This window comes from Ostrea edulis, chromosome 1 (genome assembly GCF_947568905.1).
Source record: "Ostrea edulis chromosome 1, xbOstEdul1.1, whole genome shotgun sequence".
Classification (NCBI taxonomy): Eukaryota; Metazoa; Mollusca; class Bivalvia; order Ostreida; family Ostreidae; genus Ostrea; species Ostrea edulis.
The window spans coordinates 61,594,848-61,622,813 of record NC_079164.1 but is presented as its reverse complement, the minus strand read 5'-3'; the positions used below and the strand labels follow the sequence as shown (position 1 = coordinate 61,622,813).

General features: G+C 34.9%; 1 protein-coding gene and 1 long non-coding RNA gene across 3 annotated transcripts in view; both read left to right on the top strand.

Annotated features, from left to right (window-relative positions):
• LOC125648524 (Fanconi anemia group A protein-like) overlaps positions 1-27,966 on the top strand; it is a 166,437-nt gene that overhangs the window by 68,413 nt on the left and 70,058 nt on the right. For both annotated transcript variants that reach the window (XM_056155797.1, XM_056155795.1), the window contains exons 11-18: positions 6,871-6,947; positions 19,764-19,905; positions 20,458-20,591; positions 20,819-20,929; positions 21,211-21,306; positions 21,447-21,497; positions 23,923-24,011; positions 24,113-24,173. In XM_056155797.1, coding sequence (XP_056011772.1) covers positions 6,871-6,947; positions 19,764-19,905; positions 20,458-20,591; positions 20,819-20,929; positions 21,211-21,306; positions 21,447-21,497; positions 23,923-24,011; positions 24,113-24,173 — 761 coding nt within the window. The remainder of the gene's footprint in view (positions 1-6,870; positions 6,948-19,763; positions 19,906-20,457; positions 20,592-20,818; positions 20,930-21,210; positions 21,307-21,446; positions 21,498-23,922; positions 24,012-24,112; positions 24,174-27,966) is intronic.
• On the top strand, positions 12,298-15,951 carry LOC130052031 (uncharacterized). The gene is made up of 2 exons (XR_008800372.1): positions 12,298-12,740; positions 14,399-15,951. It is a non-coding gene; the product is annotated as an uncharacterized LOC130052031 (long non-coding RNA).

The window sequence follows — 27,966 nt, the reverse complement described above, 5'->3', positions numbered from 1 at the left end:
CATAATGTATAAATCAATACCATATTTTAATACTATTGTTGAAAAACGTAACGTAGGAATATTGAAAAAAAAATTTAAAAACGGCAAAGAAGCATATGATCACTGATAAAAACTTTGTAAACCATCCTTGTGCTTCCTACCTAACCTGACACAGACCTAAGTGAAAAGTTTTTTTCTGATCAGAGTTTGTCTATCGTTAATGTTTTTTTCTGATCAGAGTTCGTCTATCGTTAATGTTTTGTTTGTCTATCGTTTATGTTTTTTTCTGATCAGAGTTTGTCTATCGTTAATGTTTTTTAGGTCACCTGAGTAAACTCAGGTGACCTATTTCAATTGGTTTTCGTCCGTTGTCGTGCATTAACAATTGAACATTTTTAACTCCTTCTTAATAGCATCATTGGGACATGGGGGACACAAATTGTAAATTTCAGGACTCCAGCACCCTGGGGCCCTAAGGGCGGGGCAAAAACTGCCCAAAATTGACAAATTTTCAAAAATCTTCTTCTCAAGAACCACCCAAATGTAAGAAAAATTAAATGCATAGTGTTGTAGAGGAGGAAGGCCTCTACCAAAATTGTAAATTTCATGATCCCCGGGGTAGGGGTTCTGACCCCAGGGTGGGGCCAAACTTGTTGTATAGTGTTTATGTGGAAAACACTTAAATTACATCTTCTTTAATGCTATTGATACTAAATTGAAAGTAAATAGATATTTAGGAAGAACAGGTAGTCCTTTACCAAAATTGTAAATTTGATTACTGTAAATGTATTACATTTGGCTGTGTATTCTATTTAGCGCCTTTGGCGGAACGCAGCTTCCGCTAACTCAAGTACATCGCTAAATACCATCCGTAAATCTAGATGTTTAAAGTAATTCTTCACATTCATTTAAGGAAAGTATGATAATGCTTTGTTCTTTATTAATGAAATAATGCATATAAATTCCAAAAAATAAGTTACACAAGAAATCTCAATGAAATTGAACATGCATTTTATTTATTTTCCACGGAGAAACTGACCGTGCTGACGTATATTAGTATCGTTTTACAGTGATGAAACAACGTCCAATATTCCAGCTTTTCTCCAGCCTGTTTTTACAATGTCTGTTGTTATTTTCTGATGAGCAGACACAAGCCATCCCGCATGTATAGGCTTTAATTTTGATAAACTCAGGTCTACGTCGAGTTCATCAATTATTTTTCCGTCCGTCAAGTTCTTGTCAATTTCGTCAGCATACCAGGACTGAAATGCGCTTTTAACAGATTGTTTGAATGTGTCGTTACCCGCGAGATCTAAAGGCTGTAATTCCCCAGTACATGAAGCTGGTACGAAGCGGACTTTAATGTCATTTTCGGACAGTTTCTTAATGAATGATTCACATTGATGTGCTTTGAAAACATCGAATAAACACAAAGCATGAACATTTGACTTTTTCAAGGGCAAGTCTTCGCGTATTCCCTCTATGTACGGAACTAAGATTTTGTCCACATATTCAAGCATGGTGATTTCATTTGACCAGTGATTCTCTGTGTTCGTTATGTGCCATTTCTCTGGGAACTTAAAATTGGGGTGACATTTTTCTGTCTTTCCTTGATAAATAACCTGAGGCGGGATCATTTCACCTGTCAATGTGCACCCGAGCAGAACGGTGATCTATAAGAAAATAATACCGCTACTGTACAAAAAGAAATTATCCCGATAATTACAATTATTGTTTCAATTGGGACAAGAAAATGTTTAAAACAACTTACCTGTCTCTTGTCTTCAAGGCCAATTATCTGCACTTGTTTAGCTCCACTTTTTTCTAGGGTTATAATCACCAACAGGAATTATTTTCACATTAGTTTGGTCAAAGTTGATAATTAGTTCAGGGGGGATTTCATATTCCTTGACCAATTTTGAAATTTTGGCCAAGAATTTCATCCTAATAAAGTCAAAATCATTCGGAACTTTCCTAGCAGCTTTTGTGCCCTTACGTTTAACATAGCCATGTCTCCGTAAAAACGACTGGGCCCAGGTTTTTGTAATCTTAATTGAACCCCCGTATTCAAATAGCAATTGTCTGTCTTTATTTTTGATGATTCCTTTTGCACATCCTATTAGAAGATGAGTATTTATGACAACACCGGAATTTCTAACATATTGAACATAAGTTTTGACATCATCTTCATATTTACCCAGAAGCAAAGGTGCTCTGCGTTCGGCCTTTTCGAGAGATGTCGGCTCAGAACCAGATGATTTTTTTTACACGAAGAAATTCTTTCTTTAGATTTCGAATTGTACTTTCGTTGACATTTTTCTGCAAAGACTATGTAAAATGCCTAGCAGCCACAGCCACTCCGTGATCAACTGTGTATCTCGCCATTTTGGCACGCTGTGCGCTGTCATAGGAGTTATAGATCCCTCGTTTTCTTTTTGCTGAAGGACTTGGGGTGGAATTTGATATTTCCAGATTTGCTGCCGTGAATCCTGCTGATTTTTTGCTGATCGTGGATCTGGAAGTTCAGGAGAAGGTGGCAGCACTTCGTTTGCCTTTTTCAGCCAGTTCCTTAACATGATTGTTTTAAAATGTTAGAATGTGTTGTGACAGAGATATTTAAGTACCCAAAGCGTGACCAGAGCGTATGATTAGTACTCAACTGAGTACAAATTCTCTTTTTCAGATTTAAAGGGGTGGATCTTGAATTATAAATCAGCTGATTAAAAAAAAACGCTAAATAAAATACAGCCTATTCAGAAATGCGCTAAATCAAATCTACGCTAACTTGTTGAAAAAACGATTTCCGCCAAATATCGTACACGCCAAATATAATACGTTTACAGTATTCCAGGGGTAGGGATTTTGGTATCAGGGTGGGGCCAAAATGGTCAGTTATTAAATGTGTGAACAATAAACATTTTTAACTTCTTCTTGATAAGTATCATTCCAATTCTTTTCAAATTTGGTATGAAACAAATTTGGAACAAGGGGAACACAAATTGTAAATTTCAGCATTCCGGCACCCCTGGGGCCTAAGGGGTGGGGCAAAAACTGCCCCAAAATGACAAATTTTCAAAAATCTTCTTCTCAAGAACCACACACATATAAGAAAAACTAAATGCATAGTAAAGTAGAGCAGGAAAGCCTCTACCAAAATTGTAAATTTCATGATCCCCGGGGTTGGGGTTCTGACCCTAGGGCGGGGCCAAACTTGTTATATAGTGTTTATATGTAAAACACGTACTTAAATAACATCTTCTTTAGTGCTATTGATACTAAATTGAAAGTAAATAGATATTTAGAAAGAACAGGTAGTTCTTTACCAAATTTTAAATTTGATGATCCCAGGGGTAGGGGTTTTGGTATCAGGGTGGGGCCAAAATGGTCAGTTATGAAATGTGTGAACAATAAACATTTTTAACTTCTTGATAACTATCATTCTAATTCTTTTCAAATCTGGTATGAAACATATTTGGAACAAAGGGAACATATAATGTAAATTTCAGGATTTCTGCACCCCTGGAGTCTATGGGGCGGGGCAAAAACTGCCCCCAAATGACAAATTTTCAAAAATCTTCTCAATGACCTCACCCAAGGCGGGGCCAAACTTGTTATATAGTGTTTATGTGTAAAACACTTAAATAACATTTCCTTTAGAGCTTTTGATACTAAATTGAAACTGAATGGATTTTATAGAGCAGGTAGTCTTTTACCAAAATTGTAAATTTGATTTTCCCCAGAGTAAGGGTTTTGACCCCAGAGTGGGGCCAAACTTAGTATATATAGTATTTATGTGTAAGTTTGCTGATACTGTATAAAATCTAAGTGCATACTTAGAAATAGCAGAAAAGAATGTCCAAAAATTGGTGAATTTCATAACCCAGGGTTATGACTTTAGGATGAGTCCAAATTATTAAGATACTTTGATGTTTTAATGTTAATACACCTATTATTTAAATCCTTTCATCAGTGTATGCACTTTTGAGGGCAGTGAAGTTTTAAGAACACATCTTGTTTTATACTGTTGCTGAACATTAGAATTTAGCTTAGATATTCAGAACAGGAATTTTTTTCTAGATTTCATAGCCCATGGAAGTAGTGATACTTTTTCACTAGTATTCAGGTGACCGATAAGGCCTGTTGGCCTCTTGTTTCTGATGAGAGTTTGTCTATCGTTTGTTTTTTTCTGATCAGAGTTTGTCTATCGTTTATGTTTTTTTCTGATCAGAGTTTGTCTATCGTTTGTTTTTTTCTGATCAGAGTTTGTCTATCGTTTGTGTTTTTGTCTGACCGGAGTTTGTCTATCGTTTATGTTTTTTTCTGATGAGAGTTTGTCTATCGTTTATGTTTTTTTTTCTGATCAGAGTTTGTCTATCGTTTATGTTTTTTCCTGATCAGAGTTTGTCTATCGTTAATATTTTTTTCTGATCAGAGTTTGTCTATCCTTTGTTTTTTTTCTGATCAGAGTTTGTCTATCGTTTGTGTTTTTTCTGACCGGAGTTTGTCTATCGTTTGTGTTTTAATGGCAACATATTTTCAAAGATATCATCCTGCATGTTCCTTAAAACAAAAATTTCACACTTTAATTTCTCCAGGTGACAATTGATGAAACATCAATGTTTTCTTGTTTTAACATCTGCATTAAGTGATCAGAAAACAATTACATAAGTCTGAAAGGTGTGAATTTGAACCTTCCATCCTTGAGATACATGGGGTTTAAAGCATGGCCATAATAGTGAGCTCTAAAGATAAGGGGGGAAAATTCAAGTCGACTTTTTCATCCAATCATGGGCTTGAAGTGATGGGACTTCCTACTCTGTGGTGGGAAAATTTATTCTAAGTTTATCAATGACCTCGCTGGGATGTATAAGAAAGCTAGATAAAGAACCAGTAATCCATGTTAGAACAGCAATAGTTATTGTGTCAATGTCTGTTATACCGGACTGCCTGCCTCGTCAAAATTTGAAATTTTTGACCTTAGAAAGAAAGTATTTGTTAATTTTTTTGTCACTGTGGGACTTAATTCAAATTTTTATACCCCCCGCAACAAGTTGTGGGGGGGTATACTGGAATCGGGTTGTCCGTCTGTCCCTCCGTCTGTAGACGCAATGGTTTCCGGGCTCCAAAGCATTATCCTTTCCACCTACCGTCACCATATCATATATATGGACTACCCATGGAATGAAGATGTTCCCTATCGATTTTGGGGTCAAAAGGTCAAAGGTCACGCGCACTGGACATCGAAGTAGCAATATGGTTTCCGGGCTCTAAAGCGTTATCCTTTCCACCTACAGTCACCATATCATACATATGGACTACCCATGGGATGAAGATGTTCCCTATCGGTTTTGGGGTCCAAAGGTCAAGTGCACTGGACATCGAAGTAGCAATATGGTTTCCGGGCTCTAAAGCGTTATCCTTTCCACCTACAGTCACCATATCATACATATGGACTACCCATGGGATGAAGATGTTCCCTATCGGATTTGGGGTCAAAAGGTCAAAGGTCAAGCACACTGGACAGCGAAGTAGCAATATGGTTTCCGGGCTCTAAAGCGTTATCCTTTCCACCTACAGTCACCATATCATACATATGGACTACCCATGGGATGAAGATGTTCCCTATCGATTTTGGGGTCAAAAGGTCAAAGGTCACACGCACTGGACATCGAAGTAGCAATATGGTTCGGTTTGTCATGCCATTTGTTTTTTACACTCAGAAAAGAGGGAGTTTATACCTATTACCAACACCCTTTGGGAAATTGGGGTAAGTGGGGGGTATTCTTAGTGAGCATTGCTCACAGTACCTCTTGTTTGCTATTAATAAGATAATAGCACTTTCTATGGCATGCAGTATCTTGAGATTTCTTGAGACGATTTTTATAGAATCAAAATGTGATGCTTTGATAAAGAAGAAGAAGACCCCTTTTGATTTTCAGATTTATCAGTTCTGTCATTATGGGACTTGCATTTTTTTTCAATAATTATTGGATGACAGGGCTGTCTAAGGCATTGGATAACTTGAGAATACTGAACAGGATTTTTATAGATTTTGTACAAAATACTCTGATTAGGTGGAAGAAGACTTCTTTCAATTTTCAGGCTTGGATTTCTTGAAAAAATCTCAAACTTAAGTTTGTGCTTTCTTTAATTTGAGCAGTCAGAATCTCAAACTTAAGTTGTGAATTCTTTAATTTGAGCAGTCAGAATTTGAGTAAAATCTCAGTTCAAGTTTCAACTTAATATTTTATCGAGAAATCCAGGCCTGATTCCCATCCATCAGTGCTTTCTATGGTACACGATAACTTTCGTTGGGAAGATTTTCATAAATGTTATACTTGATATTGGATAAGGCAATGGAAGACCCCTTTTGATTTTCAGATTTATTAGTTTTGTCGTTACAGAGTTATGGGACTTTGAATTTGTTGATATTGATAAAATAATAGCACTTTCTATGTCATGCCTGCCTCTAAAATATATATTGCGGGGCCTTCCTGACTTACCAGATGTTTAGTTGACTTAGGACTCTTATTTTTACCGCCATATTGGAAAGACTTCTAGTGTTGGACGCCTGGCAAAAGAAGTCAGTGCAACTTCAGCCTTACTTATTTTCAAGTTTTCATCTGTTTGTACATTTCCCCAATTTTATTTATTCATAGTTTATAGGTCCATTCTATATATAAATGTTTTGTCAAAGTTAAGATTTATGTTGACATTTTTTTTACCTAGGCTACAGTGAAAATAGCAAAACTTAACTGCAGCAGTGAAAATAAAGCTATTGACTTTATTTTATTTGATCCACAAACTAGGAACTGTTCTGTTGAGACTATAAATTATATCCATGCTCTGAACATTATCATATACTTATTTCTCTTTCTTGATTGCTTTCAGTTGCAGATGCTTTGAAACAACAGAAAGATTGGACTTTCAGCAAGCTTTCATCTTCTCTAACTCAGTGGTACAAACAGGTAAGGGAATATCTTATTAAAGGGGATTGATATTTAGAAAACATTTTTATTCCCCGCCATGAATATGGCTGGGGCATATATTTTTTGTCATGTCTGTCTTCCGGAAGTCTCTCCGTCCTTCCGTCACACTTTGCGTTTAGCAAAGAAATCATTCAAGATATTTTTATCGAACCTTTTATGCTGATACGTATTGGTGACATCTATTCAACTGCATCAAAATTTTTTTTTACCTTGACATTTCCTTTGACCTTGACCTCTCACTTTTCCCTATTTGGTGTTGAGCTCAGTTTCAAAGCAGCTATTGACAATATTTCTATGAAAACTCTTACACTGACACATAGTAGTGGTAGCTATTCAATGGTGGCATTATTTTTTCACCTTGACCTTCACTGTGACTTTGACCTCACCATTCCCTATTTGGTGGTTAGCTTAGTTTCAAAGCAGTTAATGAAGAATTGTTCTACCCCTTTCTGAATATGACCAGGGCATATAGTGTTTGTCTTGTCTGTTTGTGATATCCATGTATATAGATGAGGGTCTGCATTTCATGTTAGTACAGTGGTTTTTTAGGTCACCTGAGTAAACTCGGACCTATTGCAATTGGTTGCCGTGCATTAACAATTAAACATTTTTAACTTCTTCTTAATAACTACCTGTTCAATTCTTTTCAAATTTGGTATGAAGCATCATTGGGACAAGGGGGACATAAATTGTAAATTTCAGGACTCCAGCACCCCTGGGGTCCTAGGGGTGGGGCAAAAACTGCCCCAAATTGACCAATTTTCACAAATCTTCTTCTCTAAAACTGCACATGTATAAGAAAAGCTAAATGCATAGTGATGTAGAGCAGGATCCCCGGGGTAGGGGTTCTGACCCCAGGGCAGGGCCAAACTTAGTATATAGTGTTTATGTGTAAAACACTTAAATAATGTCTTTAGTGCTATTGATACTAAATTGAAACTAAATAGATATTTAGAAAGAACAGGTAGTCCTTTACCAAAATTTGAAATTTGATGATCACAGGGGTAGGGGTTTTGGTATTAGAGTGGGGCCAAAATGGTCAGTTATTAAATGTGTGAACAATAGACATTTTCATCTTCTTCCTGATAACTACTATTCCAATTCTTTTCGAAGAACCAGAGCCACAAAGTACTAAAATTGGTCCTTTCGCCAAAATAAATGAGACTTTCACAGTTGATGCTCTAGGATTTATAGGTTATAGAACAATTTATTTTATAACTATATCTTTTCTAGTTTTCATTTTACAGTCATTTAAACTTTGTGTTGTTTTTCAACAGAAAAACTATATAACGTCATGATGTTGACGTTATGAGAATCACAGTGTAATACACAGAAAATGGACGCATAGGTTAATATATATTTTTGGGGTATATTCTGGTTGTAAATCACAACTGTTAAAATACTAGGAACTTGCATATTTTCTATCACGATGTTTAAATTTGTGATATATTGCTCCCCCTCCCCACTACATAACACTTTACAATTTTTTCCCCGCTGTATTGGACATAATTGAAAAATCATGATCAAAAATTAAAATTCCATGTAGTGAAAGGACCACAGCAAATAGTATTGTTTTACCGTCTATCTCAAAGACGAGTTTATATTTTCAAGTTGCATACAGTACACAACACGAGTTTTATACACCCCACCATGGAAAATCCACAGAGATACACCGTGTCCTCCGTGTTCCACGGTGTGTGTTATTTGCGAATACACACAGCTGCTAAGAGCTTTGTTCTGGCCACGGGCGCCTTGCGGGAGATGTGAAAATGTGCCGCAGGCCAAATAATCAAGATAAGGGTGGAATTTTAAGAAAAGAAAAAAAATACAATATTTTCCCTCCTGATACAGTGGAACCCCGTTATTACGTTCCCCCTTTAATACGTTAGTCCGCATATTACGTTGGAATTTCAAAGCACAAAACCATTTCTTAACAAACCTATATAAAATAGACCTCGTTATTACGTTGCCCAAAGATGCCGGGACTCGGTATTACGTTGTAAAAATTCCGACAAAAACGTAATAAACCCCTAATTATTCAATAATGATTCTCAAAATAATAAGCCATTCACACCTTGACTGTCTGAGGCAGTCACCACGTAAATTTCCTGGTCTGTTTGGGGATTAGAGACGCTTGACTGATCATGCTTCGATAGATCTAGCGACATCAATACAGGTGAATACCTCGTATCGAAGCCAGTGATAAACAATTAAATAATGTTTATTTAGACATTGTACTCTATGAAATTTACTTCATTTTTCATATTTTGATAATTGAAGAAATAATTTCTCAACCACCTGAGTGTTCAGCATAGTGTGATTACCTTCGCTATTAAAACTCTATTTACGGACAGCTTTGGTACCGAACATGAAAGACAAGATTTATCGCTTGGGTAACGGCTTGGACATAGGTGACGAAAGGTGGTCAATTAAAAAATTGTCTGTTGTTTGGACATGCAGTAATCAATCTGTCCTCTGTTATCGGCCGATTCGCGCACGGCATTTACCTCAGTGAATATTCTAAAATCCCTTGATGCGCACATGATTTTAGTGCCATCATTTAGCGTTATAAATGAAATCTTCGTGCATCATTATATATTTTTTTTATGTGGATTGCGCTTAAATTGTTCTCCGTGTTTATCGTTGGTGAGAAAAGTGTGTAAGTGTTGGGTATCATGTGCGTTTTGTGTCGATAGTTTTGTTGTTTTGGGGTGGGATTTTTTTTATTGTGTTGTGTATTGTGTAATTAGAGAACTTAATAAAACGATGTTTTGTTATTTTTTTAATACAAATGTTGAATACGAACCGGAACGAGTTATTGATAGAAATTTACATGAACACATTGTTTTAAAGTTGAACAAAATGGCTGTCCAAACGAATGCAGAAAAAACAACGTTGATCAAAACATCCTTATGTATCCTACACCAGAAATAAAGAAAAGGGATAAGAACATGAAGAATTACGGACATTAAAGATAAGATGTAAATAAAACAAAGTATAATAGTCTTTTAAACAAAGAAACAGTAAAGATATATTCACACACCCCTTCACGGAGTACCAACGGACGATATACAATTTCCAAATGATATTTTTAACGGATTTCACTGGGAACGTTTATTACGTTGCCCCCGGTATTACATTATTTTATCGTGACAAAATGGAAAACGTAATAACGGGGTTCCACTGTACTTATATTTTTTCAGCATTTTGAGCCAATTCCAACGATACCAAACACTATATATTATGTTTTTACAGCGAATTACAAAAGACCGGTTGAGTTTTCAATTGCCTGCTGGATTGATCAATAGACTTTACAATTTGGTCAGCCAAGAATCACATTTGGTCTGAATTTAGGTCACAAAGTTACTCAAGTGTAGATTGCTTTTACAGGTAAATCTGAGTTGATTTCAGTGTCTTTTGCAGCTATTTCCCTTGGATTTTTTTTCCAAAGTGAACATCAATTAAATCAAATTGAATATATTTCTCTCTCAGATACACATTTGAATACTTTAACATGTTTAATTAAAGGTGCACTCTCTCTCTCTCTCTCTCTCTCTCTCTCTCTCTCTCTCTCTCTCTCTCTCTCTCTCATTTGAAACATTATTTCAAGTGTTTTTAAATCAATAAATTTGGAACAAAATCAAATTTGATTATATTTTTCTTTCAAAAATACTTTTGATTACTTTAAGTAAAGAAAAGGGTGTATTCTCTCTCTCTCTCTATCTCTCTCTCTCTCTCTCTCTCAAATACAATTTTTTATTGATTAAATTGAACTTTAATAAACTCTTATCAATTTCACTTTTTAAAAAAATTCATTAGACATCTCACAAAGTGTCCACATGTACATGAACCATTTATCTGTTTCTCAATCTATATTTGAGGTCATTCCATTCATATCACACAAAGAAAACTTCCAGAAAACTCTTCTATTGTTACTGTTTCTGACCAATAGAATTCTTGTTATTATAGCTAACCATTTAAGTTCAGAGTTCTATTCTATTTATAGTTTTTAGGGTTGGTTAGTGCACATCTACCTTTGGGAATTTTACAACACCTATTCAGCTTATAACCATGAAAAAAATAAGATGGAGAGATATTTTAACAAAGAAATTATTAACTTATACAATTAGAGAAATTCTTTTTCCTGAAATAATCAGTAAAACTGAAGTGTTAAATTATCTTATTTATGGGGTTGTCACTCACACTGAGAAAAAAAAGTTGTCAATTCTTTGTCATACCTGAGTAACTTTGTGACCTAAATTCAGACCAAATGTGATACTTTGCTGACCAAATTGTAAAGTCTGTTGATCAATCCAGCAGGCAATTGAAAACTCAACTGGTCTTTTGTAATTCGCTGTAAGAAAACCTGGTTTTGAATTTTTTAGCTCACCTGAGCTGAAAGCTCAAGTGAGATTTTCTGATCACCCGTATTCCGGCGTCCGTCCGTGTGTCCGTCTGTAAACTTTTCACATTTTCAACGTCTTCTCAACAACCACTGGGCCAATTTCAACCAAAGTTGGCACAAAACATCCTTAGGTAAAGGGAATTCTAAATTGTTAAAATAAAGGGCCAGGCCACATTCCAAGGGGAGATAATCAAGAAAAGGTAAAAATAGGGTAGGGTCATTAAAAAATCTTCTTCTCAAGAGCCACTGGGCCAGAAAAGATGAAATTTATAGATAAGCTTTATTAGGTAGTGTAGATTCTAAATTGTTAAGATCATGGCCCCCGGGGGGTCGGATGGGGCCACAATAGGGGGTCAAAGGTTTACATACAAATATAAAGGAAAAATCTTTAAAAATCTTCTTCCCAGAACCACTGAGCCAGAAAAGCTGAGATTTATATGGAAGCTTTCTGATATAGTGCAGATTCAGGTTTGTTAAAATCATGGCCCCCGGGGGTAGGATGGGGCCACAATAGGGGATCAAAGTTTTACATACAAATATATAGGGAAAATCTTTAAAAATCTTCTTTTCAAGAACCATTGGGCCAAAGAAGTTCACATTTACATGAAAGCTTTCTGACATAGTGTAGATTCAAGTTTGCAAAAACCATGGCCTCCAAGGGTAGGTTTGGGGCCATAATAGGGACTACGGTTTGACATGCAAATAGATATGGAAAATCTTCTGATATGGACCAAGGTGACTCAGGTGAGCGATGTGGCCCATGGACCTCTTGTTAGTGTAACAGTTGCCCTGTTAGGGAATTGTGTCCAACCTTTTAAACAGTCGTAGTGATGAACCATCGGAATATTTTTTCATGATTGATTATCAGTATAATCGGACGCACTATAATTGATTAATAATCGATTAATTTCAAGTATTAAAGGACTAAGACCATGTTTATCAAAATTCGGCCTAACGTCCAAAGTGAATAATTTTTTGTTAGAAATATTCTCTAACATGTTCTTTTCCTATAATGTACTGGTTTTTATATGTAGAGTTGGTGAAAGAACACTATTTTTAGGTTTACATTACTAGTATAAATCCTATAATTTGCTCTACTTTTTAAGATTGCGTCATACAACGTCGCTATATATTATTAGAAGTGGTAACGTATTGTAAAACATAATTATGCAATGAGTGGTTTAATATATAATAAGATCTTGAAAAAGAAATTTTCTTTCCCAATACGCAATAAGGTTATTTTACTTATAGCCCGAATGGCACACCATATTTTTCAATCCTTCATTCGGCCATTTTCACACGCCGCGCCATTAGCCTGTTTGCGCTGTTCGTGGAAGTTGCAGAGGATGTACTCATCGCATTTCAACGTAAGTTTTAGAAATATGAATATACTTCACCTCTACTCGTTAAACTGTATTATCAAATAGGTGTACCAATTGCTCTTAAAAATAATAAACAAGTCGCATGGAACGAATAGTATGGTGCGCATGTGGTGTGTTGACATAAACTCATAATATTCACGCATTGGGCTGTTGGAAATCCCACAACAAATCTGTTAACTGTTGTCAACATAGATTAATTGTTTATCTATTATAATTATATATTGTTAAGATTTAAAATTGCATGTATATCAGCTGATCAGAAAAATCAGCTGTTTCACGATCATGCCATTTTCAATTCCGAGTGCATGGCCTTCTCGGGTCTATTTGAATTTTCTTACATGATGTTTGACTCACTTTACACTTTGAACTTTCCATGTATCATTGTATGGTCTAAAAAGTATTTGTATAGGTTAAAGAGACATATAATTGTATATAGATGTATATTTCCATAATGGTATAGGTCACTGGGGTAACATGTAGGCCTGTGTGTGTGTGGGGGGGGGGGGGGGGGGGGGGGGTTATAGGTTGAATAATTTTCGAATGATTTGGTATTCTAGTATTCTACTATGTTTAAACTTAACTTAGTGATTATTTAGTAATCAAATAAAAGTTATATGATGAATCGATACATTTCTTCAATTTACTGTAAACAAAAACTGTTTCTGTGTTTTGGAATCTGTCTGGTATTAGTGCATAATAAATAACTTCATAAGTCAGAAAATATATTCTTGTTGTAGTGATGACATTTGCAAAATCTGTGAGAATATAGAAAAAAATGTGTTAGGGTCAACAGAAATGTTTAATTAGGGTAGGTCGGGAAAGTGGAAACCAATTAACATATATATATATATATATATATATATATTTTTTTTTTTTTTTGGCCTTACGCGGAAACATGGATTAGAAAAGTCAAAATGATTTTTACATTCAATAATTTTTAAATACTTAAAAGCACCATTAAGCCAGGAAAATCATAAGAACAGTTTGGTTTTATAATTTAAATATGCCTTATTTCAAGATAAATTGTAAACATGTCAAACTTAATTTCAACAATTACACTTACAACTTACATGCCTGCATTGGGATTAGATATAGAATCACTCAGAGAATGTTGAATTTCATGGGTACTACCATGATTTAAGCATATAATTTTTTGTTAGCTTATCTCCTTTATATTATTGAATATTAAATTTTTCCATACATCTACCACAAGAAAGAGTATGAAAGATAAAAATATTTTGTGAATTTGCTGATAATTGTGAAGTAAGATAATATATCAACATTAGCTACAACAAAAATTATTAGATGGGGAATCAAATTCAAATGAAATGTTTGTGTATATAATTATTTATGCAGAAATGTACATGTAGCTAAACTGTCCTCTATTGTTTAGTTGGAGACATGTCAATCTCCCACCAAATACATAAATGTAATTTTTCTGAATTCTATATCAATGAAAATACATGAGGGCATGAAAGTACAACTTTTATATGAATATTATAATACAGGTGTCTGTGTTTGCCCAACTCTCCATTTTGTATTGCTTGTAGGAGTTATGAGATTGATCACTGTTTGTTATCTTCACCTTTTATTTATGATATAGTTTTGATAATGATATAATACTGGAGTAATTTGAATTTCAGGATGATATAATATGTCCAGCAAAAATTGATGGCAAGGGTGACATGAATCAGATTGACAAGAATCCATATTCCTACTCCTCAATAATGCTATCATCACTGCCATCAGATTCATCAATGATAGTGGCATCAGTGACACATGCAGATAAGTGTTGGACATCACTGCAGGAATAGCTTCCTTGTTGTGCCTGCTAATAGCAAGGTACCAGATTATACAGCAGTTATGTGGAAACAGATTCCCACAATAGGGGGACCAGATTGACACCTACATTGTACAGTATCAGGCAGTTATATCAGAACTGGAAAAACTGGATCCAAACAAGACTATATTTCTTGGAAGAAACATGTCGACTCTGAAGTTTAAACCTTATTAACCCATGACACTTCCAGAGACATCCTGATACTATGGTTCTATGTCATTTGAAATATACCTGTGGAGGTTTTTAAAGTGTTTTTTTTTGGGGGGGGGGGGTTATTAATTGGAAGAATTCATATTTGATGATTCAAATGAAAATCTGCATGTTGAATTATGAATGTCATAATGTACTTTTTGAATGAGTTCAAGAATGGTTGTCCTGATGAAAAGTGCAGAGTCAAAAGTTAACAAATTGTCAAAAACACTGGTCCGGTCTGAATTCATCATCTTGGACACCTTGCAGTTGGAATTATGATCTCTATGAAGAAATGCTGAAAATCTTGCAAAAGAGGAAATGATAAGTTGGGGTCCAAGGCACTTGCATATATATGCATGAGAAGGTGTTTTATCTAGGCTTGAGGTCAATTACATAGCAATGTAACACCTTACATTACCTAGAAAATTTCACATTACCATTACTCCTATTTTGAAATATAATGTATTACATTACTTGAGAGTGAATTTACATTACACATTTACATAACAGATATTAAAGAAATGGCAGAAAAATTATTTCTGTATTATGATTTTTAATTATACATTAACATAAGTACACTAAATATTCAGCAATGTTAGGAAACATATCTATTAAGTTATTCATTGCATTTGATTGTCATCAATGTTTCAAATGCTTCAGTCAATCACCAATATAATGAATTATTCTAAATCTGCAAAATATCATCAAATATTTGAAGTAGTGTAAATGTAATGGAAAATAATGTGCAGTACAGTATGCATTACATTACATGTACCATTACTTGTAATACAAAAATGGTCCATTACATTGTACACCCCCATTACATTGAAACTGGCTGTCATTTAATTACCATTACCCCAGGCCTGGTTCTGTCGAGAGGTATTGAAATTGTCTGTAGAGACTTTGTCTCAGGAAGTGGCCGAGATTGATTGTGACAATTTTGTTGGATGTGAATTTACTGACACACATGTCTACACTTGCTACACAATATATCATGTGGTGGTTTCAACAAGAAAGTTCTTACTCTGCAGGAAATGACGAATAGCTAATGGATTCACATTTTTTCTGACTTTTCTTCTGTACATTAGATGCATTGGAAAAACTTTCCTTTCCATTATCTTTTGCTGGTTCATACTTTGAAATAAAATCAAGTCCGAAAATAAAGTATTTTGGGTTTTTTTTTTCAATGAATTTTAAAAAATGTAATCTGTAATCCTTACACATTTTCTTGGTGTTCTGTGATTGCATAGGCCTATTGATTTTTATTTGTATTCAGGTATAATTTCATCTTCAGTGTCTTGAAAGAAAGAAAATTTTCAATAACGCCAAGAAAAATGTAGGTAACATTATGATTTAAAAAAAAATAATAGTGACACGGGTAGGAATTGAACCCGGATCTCCCGATTGAAGGACGGGCTCTCTACCACTAAACCACGAAGTCTATGACGTCACTCGCTTAAAAATCCTTCATACATTTACTTGCCCTAGTTAACGTTATACTTTCGATATGTCGGCAATAGTTTTAGTTATATCAATGCATGTTCTATAAATTCTTTTCATTTTGATCTTAGTAATTCTGTTGGTGTCGTCTAAATAAAAACTTTCTATAGCATTGAAGGTCCGATTTGTCGGACAGCAGATTCGTTTGTTTACGCATTAAAATTCTATAGCTTTTAGAATTCCTGCACAAACTTGTGATAAAAACACCACATAGGGGTGTATTCTGCATGGAAATGATGTAGACTCCACATAAGTATATTGTTTTAATTTTTCAAAGCAACATAATTAATAAAATACCCACAACTCTCACAAAAATAAATAATTCCGGATTGCTCTCGATTTAATTCAAAGTTGATATTCATCAACAGCACACCTTTCGATCCAAAAAATCGTTCGTGCAAAATTTATTTGTATTGATAGATTTTGATAGACTACAGTCAGTTTCTGGATCGAAGGTCGTGTTTTATATGAATTATATAACTAAATTTGAAAAAAGTGGAGATTTCTGCAGAAAACCAGACCGATACCGGTTTTGTCTTGTATAGAATTCCACAAGCTGACGTTTTGGCGGGGAAATCTTGGCACGTCGCGATGGTATAAAGATTATATTATCAAATGATAACAATTTTATTTCAATTCATTCTGCTTTATCTTTTAACACACCACAGGGCCGATATAGCTAAACATGGTCTTAGTCCTTTGTTTATTATTGAATGAAGAATGAATTGGTAAAGAATTTGGGGTGATTTCTGAAATGCATTTTTGATGTATTTTTTATCATTGGATTCATTTATCAAATTAATACTTAAGAATTAGTTACATTCACAGAAAATAAATCAAAATATATCCCTGCACAAAATAAAATAATTTACCTCGGACTTCAAAAGGCCGGTAAAATAATAGCTCCGAGGGAATGTCACATAAACTGGTCCTCCAATATGATTCTATAGTCTGTTTCCCAAAAGATTCGATGTAGTGCGCGCCCTCTGTCGTCATAATGGTAAAACAACGAACAAATGTTGAAATGCAGTAAGCGAATGAGCAAATTCGAATGTCGAACTATCATTGGACGGATTACCAATTTTTTTTACTGCAACTCGCAACTGCAATGTGCAAATGCTGAAATACGGATGACGAAGATCTAATTTCAAATTTACATTGAATAAATAATGCATTCACTTGTTACGCATCTACACAGACATTACATTCCTTTACATCTTACGCCATTCAAATAACGAATATACTGTTATGTACTACAAATGTCAAGATAACGATTAACATTTTTCTATTTTACATTGAACCAATGGCGCATTTAGTAACAACAAATACATAATTACAAAGGTAGAATATTGAACTCTTTGGCTCTCCATAGATGAGGACTGAATCTTGCACACATGCAATATGTAATTATATTAAGTTAGCAAATTATATAATTAGTTATTGACTTTGTGTAGTGTCTAACTTGTTATTGACTTTGTGTAGTATATAACTTGTTATTGACTTTGTGTTGTGTCTAACTTGTTATTGACTTTGTGTAGTGTATAACTTGTTATTGACTTTGTGTAGTGTCTAACTTGTTATTGACTTTGTATAGTGTCTAACTTGTTATTGACTTTGTGTAGTGTCTAACTTGTTTTTGACTTTGTGTAGTGTCTAACTTGTTATTGACTTTGTGTAATGTATAACTTGTTATTGACTTTGTGTAATGTATAACTTGTTATTGACTTTGTGTAGTGTCTAACTTGTTATTGACTTTGTCTAGTGTATAACTTGTTATTATACCCCCCGCAACAAGTTGTGGGGGGGGGGGGGTATACTGGAATTGGGTTGTCCGTCTGTCTGTCCGTCCGTCCGTCTGTAGACGCAATGGTTTCCGGACTCTAAAGCATTATCCTTTCCACCTACAGTCACCATATCATACATATGGACTACCCATGGGATGAAGATGTTCCCTATTGATTTTGGGGTCAAAGGTCAAGCGCACTGGACATCGAAGTAGCAATATGGTTTCCGGGCTCTAAAGCGTTATCCTTTCCACCTACAATCACCATATCATACATATGGACTACCCATGGGATGAAGATGTTCCCTATTGATTTTGGGGTCAAAAGGTCAAAGGTCAAGCGCACTGGACATCGAAGTAGCAATATGGTTCGGTTTGTCATGCCATTTGTTTTTTACACTCAGAAAAGAGGTAATTTATACCTATTACCAACACCCTTTGGGAGATTGGGGTAAGCGGGGGGTATTCTTAGTGAGCATTGCTCACAGTACCTCTTGTTGACATTGTGTAGTGTATAACTTGTTATTGACTTTGTGTAGTGTCTAACTTGTTATTGACTTTGTGTAGTGTCTTAACTTGTTATTGACTTTGTGTAGTGTATAACTTGTTATTGACTTTGTGTAGTATATAACTTGTTATTGACTTTGTGTAGTATATAACTTGTTATTGACATTGTGTAGTGTATAACTTGTTATTGACTTTGTTTAGTGTATAACTTGTTATTGTCTTTGTATAGTGTCTAACTTGTTTTTGACACTACACAAAGTCAAAAACAAGTTAGACACTATACAAAGACAATTACAAGTTAGACACTACACAAAGTCAATAACTGGACATCAAAGTAGCAATATGGTTCGGTTTGTCATGCCATTTGTTTTTTACACTCAGAAAAGAGGTAGTTTATACCTATTACCAACACCCTTTGGGAGATTGGGGTAAGCGGGGGGTATTCTTAGTGAGCATTGCTCACAGTACCTCTTGTTGACTTTGTATAGTGTCTAACTTGTTTTTGACTTTGTGTAGTGTCTAACTTGTTATTGACTTTGTGTAGTGTATAACTTGTTATTGACTTTGTGTAGTGTATAACTTGTTATTGACTTTGTGTTGTGTATAACTTGTTATTGATTTTGTGTAGTGTATAACTTGTTATTGACTTTGTGTAATGTATAACTTGTTATTGACTTTGTGTAGTGTATAACTTGTTATTGACTTTGTGTTGTGTATAACTTGTTATTGACTTTGTGTTGTGTCTAACTTGTTATTGACTTTGTGTAATGTCTAACTTGTTATTGACATTGTGTAGTGTATAACTTGTTATTGACTTTGTGTAGTGTCTTAACTTGTTATTGACTTTGTGTAGTGTATAACTTGTTATTGACTTTGTGTAGTGTCTAACTTGTAATTGACTTTGTGTAATATATAACTTGTTATTGACTTTGTGTAGTGTCTAACTTGTAATTGACTTTGTGTAATATATAACTTGTTATTGACTTTGTGTAGTGATGACTTGTTATTGACTTTTTTTAGTGTATAATTTGTTATTGACTTTGTGTAGTATATAACTTGTTATTAACTTTGTGTAGTGATGACTTGTTATTGACTTTTTTTAGTGTATAATTTGTTATTGACTTTGTGTAGTATATAACTTGTTATTGACTTTGTGTAGTGATGACTTGTTATTGACTTTTTTTAGTGTCTAGTACTGTTAGAACCTGAGGAGGTCCTGGAACAAATGAAGATTGTCATGGAGACGCAGGAAGTAAACTGGCAGACGGTTCTGTCCTTCTTTTCCACTGCTGTAGTGTGTATGCCGCAACTCTCACAGTTGATACAAGGTACATGTAAAAACAGCTCCTTCACAAACTTATTACCTCTTAAACCATATTGTTAGCTCACAATGGCTGACTTTCTGATCAGCTTTTGGCAGGAATCTGTCTGTATATCTGTGCTTGTATCTGTAAACTTCACATTTTCATCTTCTCAAGCACCATGGGGCCAATTTCAATCAAATTTTTTCGCCAAGCATTCTTGATGTTTGTTGACATGGGAAGGGGTAACTCACTAACCTGTCTTAAATACTAAGACTAGATTGTATTACACCTCTGATAGGCATAGAAATGATAACTTTATAAATACTAAGACTAGATTGTATTACACCTCTGATAGGCATAGAAATGATAACTTTATAAATACTAAGACTAGATTGTATTACACCTCTGATAGGCATAGAAATGATAACTTTATAAATACTAAGACTAGATTGTATTACACCTCTGATAGGCATAGAAATGATAACTTTATAAATACTAAGACTAGATTATATTACATCTCTGATAGGCATAGAAATTATAACTTTCAAAGATTTTTTCCATTTTTGCTGTACACAGATTATGTCATTTCATTACTGAGAGATGGACTGGAGTGCTCTAACTTGGAGAACCTTGTCATTGCTTTCCTTTTTGCCAGACAGGGCTGTTATGAAGGACCTCATGTGTTTGCTTCTTACCCAGACTGGTTTCAGGTACTGCACTTAATGAGTTTGTAAGGGTAAGTCTTTGAGTGAAAAAAGTTTGCTTGGTTTAAAAAAAAATGTCCAATTAGGCATTGTGATTGTTCCGGAATCATGGTGATGAGTATATCCATAAATGGTTTACCTATGTAACTGAATTAGCTTAGAGTAATGCCAGAGCCTTTCAGATTATAGTTGTTGTGGACAATAATTGGATGACTTAATTTGTGTTATTACAGAGAACATTTTCAGAGCCAGCTCATACTCCAGCAAGCAGCAAGAGGGCCTTCACTTGTTTGATCAAGTTTTTGACAGATATGGTGCCCTTTGAATCGTCATCACATTTAAAAGTATGGCATAGCATTGTGATAATGGTAATATTTGATCTCTTTCATGTAACATCGGAAACAGTTTTAAAAATACTATTTTAGAAAATGCTTATGTAGGATTTTATATATTACAACATAAACAATGATATCTATTTATTGGGTAATTCCAATGTTATTATACGATATGGAAGTTATATTTCTTAACAATTTGAGGTGAAATTTTCATATTCACATGACAAATGTATTGGTTGTGTTGTCTTGAGCATTGATGCTCATCTTATATTGTTATTTGTTTTTATTAGGCACATATATTTAGACCACCATTTGTACCTCCAAAATGTAGAGAGCTTTTTACGGACTATATTATGCTGGCAAAAACTAGAATGGCTGATCTAAAGGTGCACATACATGTAAAAATCTTTTTACAAATGAGGTTTTATTTGTAATTCACATAGCTGAATTAGAAATGCATATATCTGGAGTATTTTGCTTTACAAACTTCACAATGTGGTTATTATATACTCGTCCATTGTTTCAGCAATCATTAGATGCAGAGTCTGATGATCCAACCAAAGAAAGCAGGAAGAAGGTATGACTTCTTACAGCCAACATAATGTGGACAACTCAACACATTTGAATTTCTTAAGTATAAATGGTGCAAGTTTTTATGAAAAGCCCAGTACAGTAAAACTCTGATATAGCGAATTTCTGTGGACACTATAAAATTCGGTATACGTGTAATTCGCTATATGTTTATAGCGAATTCATAATTCAAATATAACAAATTCACTATAAAACTGATTTATTCTACATGTATATCAGTTCTATAAGAAAGCAGCAATCGATATACTTGTGTTTGTATTGTCTTTAAGGAGAATTAAGCCAATATTTTTTTGAGAAGAAATAGTTTTATACAAGAAATATGCACACTGATTTATATATGATAATTTATCTTGATGGATTATTAAGTCACGCAAGAACATTTCGAAAGAAAAATGTCCACAAAATTATGTACAATACATACAGTCTATGCAGTTGTCATTTACTTAATTGTGTCTTTACGCAAATAAAGGAGTGTACGATAAAGTAAATGCAATCAAACTTTAAATTTAATTAATGAAAATAGTGTAAGTATTGTTTTTCGTTAACAACTTTTTTTGAAAAAATACAAACATAAATTTCGCAATAAGTGTGGATCCTTTATGGCAATGGAAATCGATTGTTCAAAATCACTATGAGTTTAAATTGGCAAAATAATCTTTATGAAAGGAGATTTTTACGTTCATTTTTAATTCAAGGGGAATGGGAATTTACTTTGTTATATCCGTAAATTCGCTATATCCGTGTTTGTTATAGAGGCAGATTTTTATATAGAATATATAAAGAATTTGACAGGGAAATCTATTTCACTTTGCTATAGCTGTAATTTCGCTCTATGCGTGTTCGCTATGTTCGAGTTTTACTGTAATTACTACGAAAGTAAATGTTCATGAGTAAAAGATTTTTAGCCGAGTTGCAACGAAGTTGAACTCGGCTATTGGTTAGGTGATGCGGGCGGTTGGGCGTCAACAATTGGTTTCCGGATGATAACTCGAAAAGTTTACAATCTTATCAAATGCAACTTTGATATATTGTTGGGTACCAGGTAAGGAAGACCCCTATTGATTTTCGAGGAAAATGGTTTAAGGTCAAGGTCACAGTGACCGAAAATAGAATGAAAATTTCAGAAAAATTTGGTTTCCGGATGATTCTTCAGAAAGTTTAAATCCGAATCAAATGAAACTTTGATATGTTAATGGGTACCAGGTAAGGAAGACCGCTATTTATTTTGGGGAACAAAGGTAAAGGTCACAGTGACCGAATATAGAATGAAAATTTCAGAAATATTTGGTTTCGGGATGATAACTCAGAAAGTTTAAATCCGAATCAAATGATACTTAAAGATATTGTTATGTACCAGGTAAGGAAGACCCCTATTGATTTTGGAGAAAATAGGTCAAAGGTCAAGGTCACAGTGACCAAAAATAGATTTAAAATTCCAAAAAAAATTTGGTTTCCGGAGGATAATTCAAAATATTTTAACTTGAATCAAATGAAACTTGGATATATTGTTGGATACCAGCAAAGCAAGGCCCCTATTGATTTTGGAGAAAAAAGGTCAAAGGTCAAGGTCACAGTGACCGAAAATAGATTGAAAATTTCAGACAAATATGGTTTCTGGACAGTAACTCGAAAAGTTTAAAACTGAAATTAGTTCTTCACAATTATAAATATGCCATATCATTCCTGACAATGTATCCCATGCAACTCGGCTCATGCACCCCTGGGTGCATATATTGATTTTTGAATGATATCATGACAAGCAATATAACTAATAATTATGTTTTATGGTGTGACCGTTGAGACGAGCGAAGACCCTTTAAAATCATCTTGCAACATGACTTCAGGAAATGAGGGAAATATAACACGGTTGATGCAAACAGTGCATTGTGACGTCATCATTAGCTGCATTTTTTTTCTCTCTTTTAAACCAAGAAATTATTCACAACAAAACGTACGAAGGTATGAGAAAGCTTATCTGGAATTTAAAATCATGTATGGTACTTTCCAAACTATTTGTTTTATCTACGGGGTTGTCAATGAAGTATACCGCAGCGATGGCGACATTTGGTGTTACTTTTTGGGTCCTGAGAAGTACTTTACAGTATATTCCAAAAGACTTTATTCTGAAGGAAGTAATATTGCAGTAGGAATTCTCCCTCTCTTTCATCCTGTTTATCCATTTGTCTGTATACATTATATCGAGGTTAAGATATGCAACAGGGAAGTATTGGGTCATGTTTAAAACAAGTGTAGCTTTATGAAATGAGGCAGTGTCATGAATTTGCCTGTAGTGTGTTTTATTTTGTCAATGACCTGAAAAGTCCTAGATCATATCCAAATACAGTATTCTTGTGTCCATACCATAACTAGACACAGACTAGAAAGTGATGTATTGAATGGGTCATTTGCAGGTAAATGAACAGATAGAAACTGATATACAGAAGATGCTTGTTGTGTTTGATTCAAATAAAAAGATTCCTACCTCTATAATGGAAGCAAGGTAAGATAATCACTTAGGCATAGGTTAAAACAGGAGAAAATGTGACTGCCTTTCTGATGCCATCATTTCTATCATGGACTTGTTAATGCTCTTTTTTGCAGCATATTCAGGAAGCTTTACTATGTTGGCAAATTTTTACCAATCTTGCTGAAACCTAGAGCAGTAAGTTTTTTTTTTTACTGCAAATGCATGTTTAAAAAATGAATGTAAATTTTAAAACCTTTACATGATATTAGTCCCCTACTGATGAGGTCGAGGGAACTTTTAAGTTTGTGTTCCGTCTGTCTGTCCGTCAGTCCAGTTTTCCGCACTATTTTCTCTGTTGTTGCAGATATTTATTATACCCCCGCAACAAGTTGTGGGGGGGGTATACTGGAATCGGGTTGTCCGTCTGTCTGTCCGTCCGTCTGTAGACGCAATGGTTTCCAGGCTCTAAAGCATTATCCTTTCCACCTACCGTCACCATATCATATATATGGACTACCCATGGGATGAAGATGTTCCCTATCGATTTTGGGGTTCAAAGGTCAATCACACTGGACATTAAAGTAGCAATATGGTTTCCGGGCTCTAAAGCGTTATCCTTTCCACCTACAGTCACCATATCGTACATATGGACTACCCATGGGATGAAGATATTCCCTATCGATTTTGGGGTCCAAAGGTCACGCGCACTGGACATCGAAGTAGCAATATGGTTTCCATTTAAATGCTTTAATGGCTTTTTTCATCGAATGGAGATGCTGTGTTCCTAGATACCTTTTGGATCATAATACTGAAGATTTACCTATTACCAACACCCTTTGGGAGATTGGGGTAAGCGGGGGGTATTCTTAGTGAGCATTGCTCACAGTACCTCTTGTTTTATATTTGGTACATTGCTTTGCCATAACAAGTTACAGATCAAGTTTGAATTTCGTCTCGGTCCGATGATTTTTCACTTAGTAATGGCCCTTGGACTTTGAAAAATAGCATGAATGATCAGTTTCCAGACTTTTTTTGGTTATGCTTGCAGATATTCATTTGATATTTGGTACATTGCTTTGCCATAACAGGTTACAGATCAAGTTTGAATTTCGTCTCGGTCCGTTGATTTTTCACTTAGTTATAGCCCTTGGACTTAAAAAAATAGCATGAATAATCAGTTTTCCAGACTTTTTTTGGTTGTGCTTGCAGATATTCATTTGATATTTGGTATGTGGCTTTGCCATAACAAGTTACAGATCAAGATTGAATTTCGTCTCGGTCCGTTGAATTTTCACTTAGTTATGGCCCTTGGACTTAGAAAAATAGCATGAATAATCAGTTTTCCAGACTTTTTAGCTCACCTGAGCTGAAAGCTCAAGTGAGCTTTTCTGATCACCCGTATTCCGGCGTCCGTCCGTCCGTCTGTCCGTCTGTAAACTTTTCACATTTTCAACGTCTTCTCAACAACCACTGGGCCAATTTCAACCAAAGTTGGCACAAAACATCCTTAGGTAAAGGGAATTCTAAATTGTTAAAATAAAGGGCCAGGCCACCTTCCAAGGGGAGATAATCAAGAAAAGGTAAAAATAGGGTAGGGTCATTAAAAAATCTTCTTCTCAAGAACCACTGAGCCAGAAAAGATGAAATTTATAGATAAGCTTTATTAGGTAGTGTAGATTCTAAATTGTTAAAATCATGGCCCCCGGGGGTCGGATGGGGCCACAATAGGGGGTCAAAGTTTTACATACAAATATATAGGGGAAATCTTTAAAAATCTTCTTCTCAAGAACCACTGAGCCAGAAAAGCTGAGATTTATATGAAAGCTTCCTTATATAATGCAGATTCTAAATTGTTAAAATCATGGCCCCCGGGGGTCGGATGGGGCCACAATAGGGGGTCAAAGTTTTACATACAAATATATAGGGAAAATCTTTAAAAATCTTCTTCTCAAGAACCACTGAGCCAGAAAAGCTGAGATTTATATGAAAGCTTCCTTATATAATACAAATTCTAAATTGTTAAAATCATGGCCCCCGGGGGTTGGATGGGGCCACAATAGGGGGTCAAAGTTTTACATACAAATATATAGGGAAAATCTTTAAAAATCTTCTTCTGAAGAACCACTGAGCCAGAAAAGCTGAGATTTATATGAAAGCTTCCTTATATAATGCAGATTCTAAATTGTTAAAATCACGGCCCCCGGGGGTCGGATGGGGCCACAATAGGGGGTCAAAGTTTTACATACAAATATATAGGGAAAATCTTTAAAAATCTTCTTCTCAAGAACCACTGAGCCAGAAAAGCTGAGATTTATATGAAACTTCCTTATATAATGCAGATTCTAAATTGTTAAAATCACGGCCCCCGGGGGTTGGATGGGGCCACAATAGGGGATCAAAGTTTTACATACAAATATATAGGGAAAATCTTTAAAAATCTTCTCAAGAACCACTGAGCCAGAAAAGCTGAGATTTATATGAAAGCTTCCTTATATAATACAAATTCTAAATTGTTAAAATCATGGCCCCCGGGGGTCGGATGGGGCCACAATAGGGGGTCAAAGTTTTACATACAAATATATAGGGAAAATCTTTAAAAATCTTCTTCTCAAGAACCACTGAGCCAGAATAACTGAGATTTATATGAAAGCTTCCTTATATAATGCAGATTCTAAATTATTAAAATCATGGCCCCCAGGGGTCGGATGGGGCCACAATAGGGGGTCAAAGTTTTTTTTGTTTTTTTTGTTGTTGTTGTTGTTGTTGTGTTTTTTTATATAGTGCAGATTCAAGTTCGTTAAAATCATGGACCCCGGAGATTGAATGGGGCCTCAAGGGGGGCATAAAAGTTTTACATACAAATTTATAGGAAAAATCTTTTAAAATCAACTTCTGAAGAACCACTGAGCCAGAAAAGCTGAGATTTATATGAAAGCTTCCTGATATAATGCAGATTCTAAATTGTTAAAATCACGGCCCCCGGGGGTCGGATGGGGCCACAATAGGGGGTCAAAGTTTTACATACAAATATATAGGGAAAATCTTTAAAAATCTTCTTCTGAAGAACCACTGAGCCAGAAAAGCTGAGATTTATATGAAAGCTTCCTTATATAATGCAAATTCTAAATTGTTAAAATCATGGCCCCCGGGGGTCGGATGGGGCCACAATAGGGGATCAAAATTTTACATACAAATATATAGGGAAAATCTTTAAAAATCTTCTCAAGAACCACTGAGCCAGAAAAGCTGAGATTTATATGAAAGCTTCCTGATATAATGCAGATTCTAAATTGTTAAAATCATGGCCCCCGGGGGTCGGATGGGGCCACAATAGGGGATCAAAATTTTACATACAAATATATAGGGAAAATCTTTAAAAATCTTCTTCTCAAGAACCACTGAGCCAGAAAAGCTGAGATTTATATGAAAGCTTCCTGATATAATGCAGATTCTAAATTGTTAAAATCATGGCCCCCGGGGGTCGGATGGGGCCACAATAGGGGGTCAAAGTTTTACATACAAATATATAGGGAAAATCTTTAAAAATCTTCTTCTCAAGAACCACTGAGCCAGAATAACTGAGATTTATATGAAAGCTTCCTTATATAATGCAGATTCTAAATTATTAAAATCTTGGCCCCCGGGGGTCGGATGGGGCCACAATAGGGGGTCAAAGTTTTTTTTTTTTTTTTTTTTTTTTTTTTTTTTTTTTTATATATAGTGCAGATTCAAGTTCGTTAAAATCATGGACCCCGGAGATTGAATGGGGCCTCAAGGGGGGCATAAAAGTTTTACATAAAAATTTATAGGAAAAATCTTTTAAAATCAACTTCTGAAGAACCACTGAGCCAGAAAAGCTGAGATTTATATGAAAGCTTCCTTATATAGTGCAGATTATAAATTGCTAAGCTCATGGCCCCCCGGGGGTCGGATGGGGTCACAATAGGGGGTCAAAGTTTTACATACAAATATATAGGAAAAATCTTTA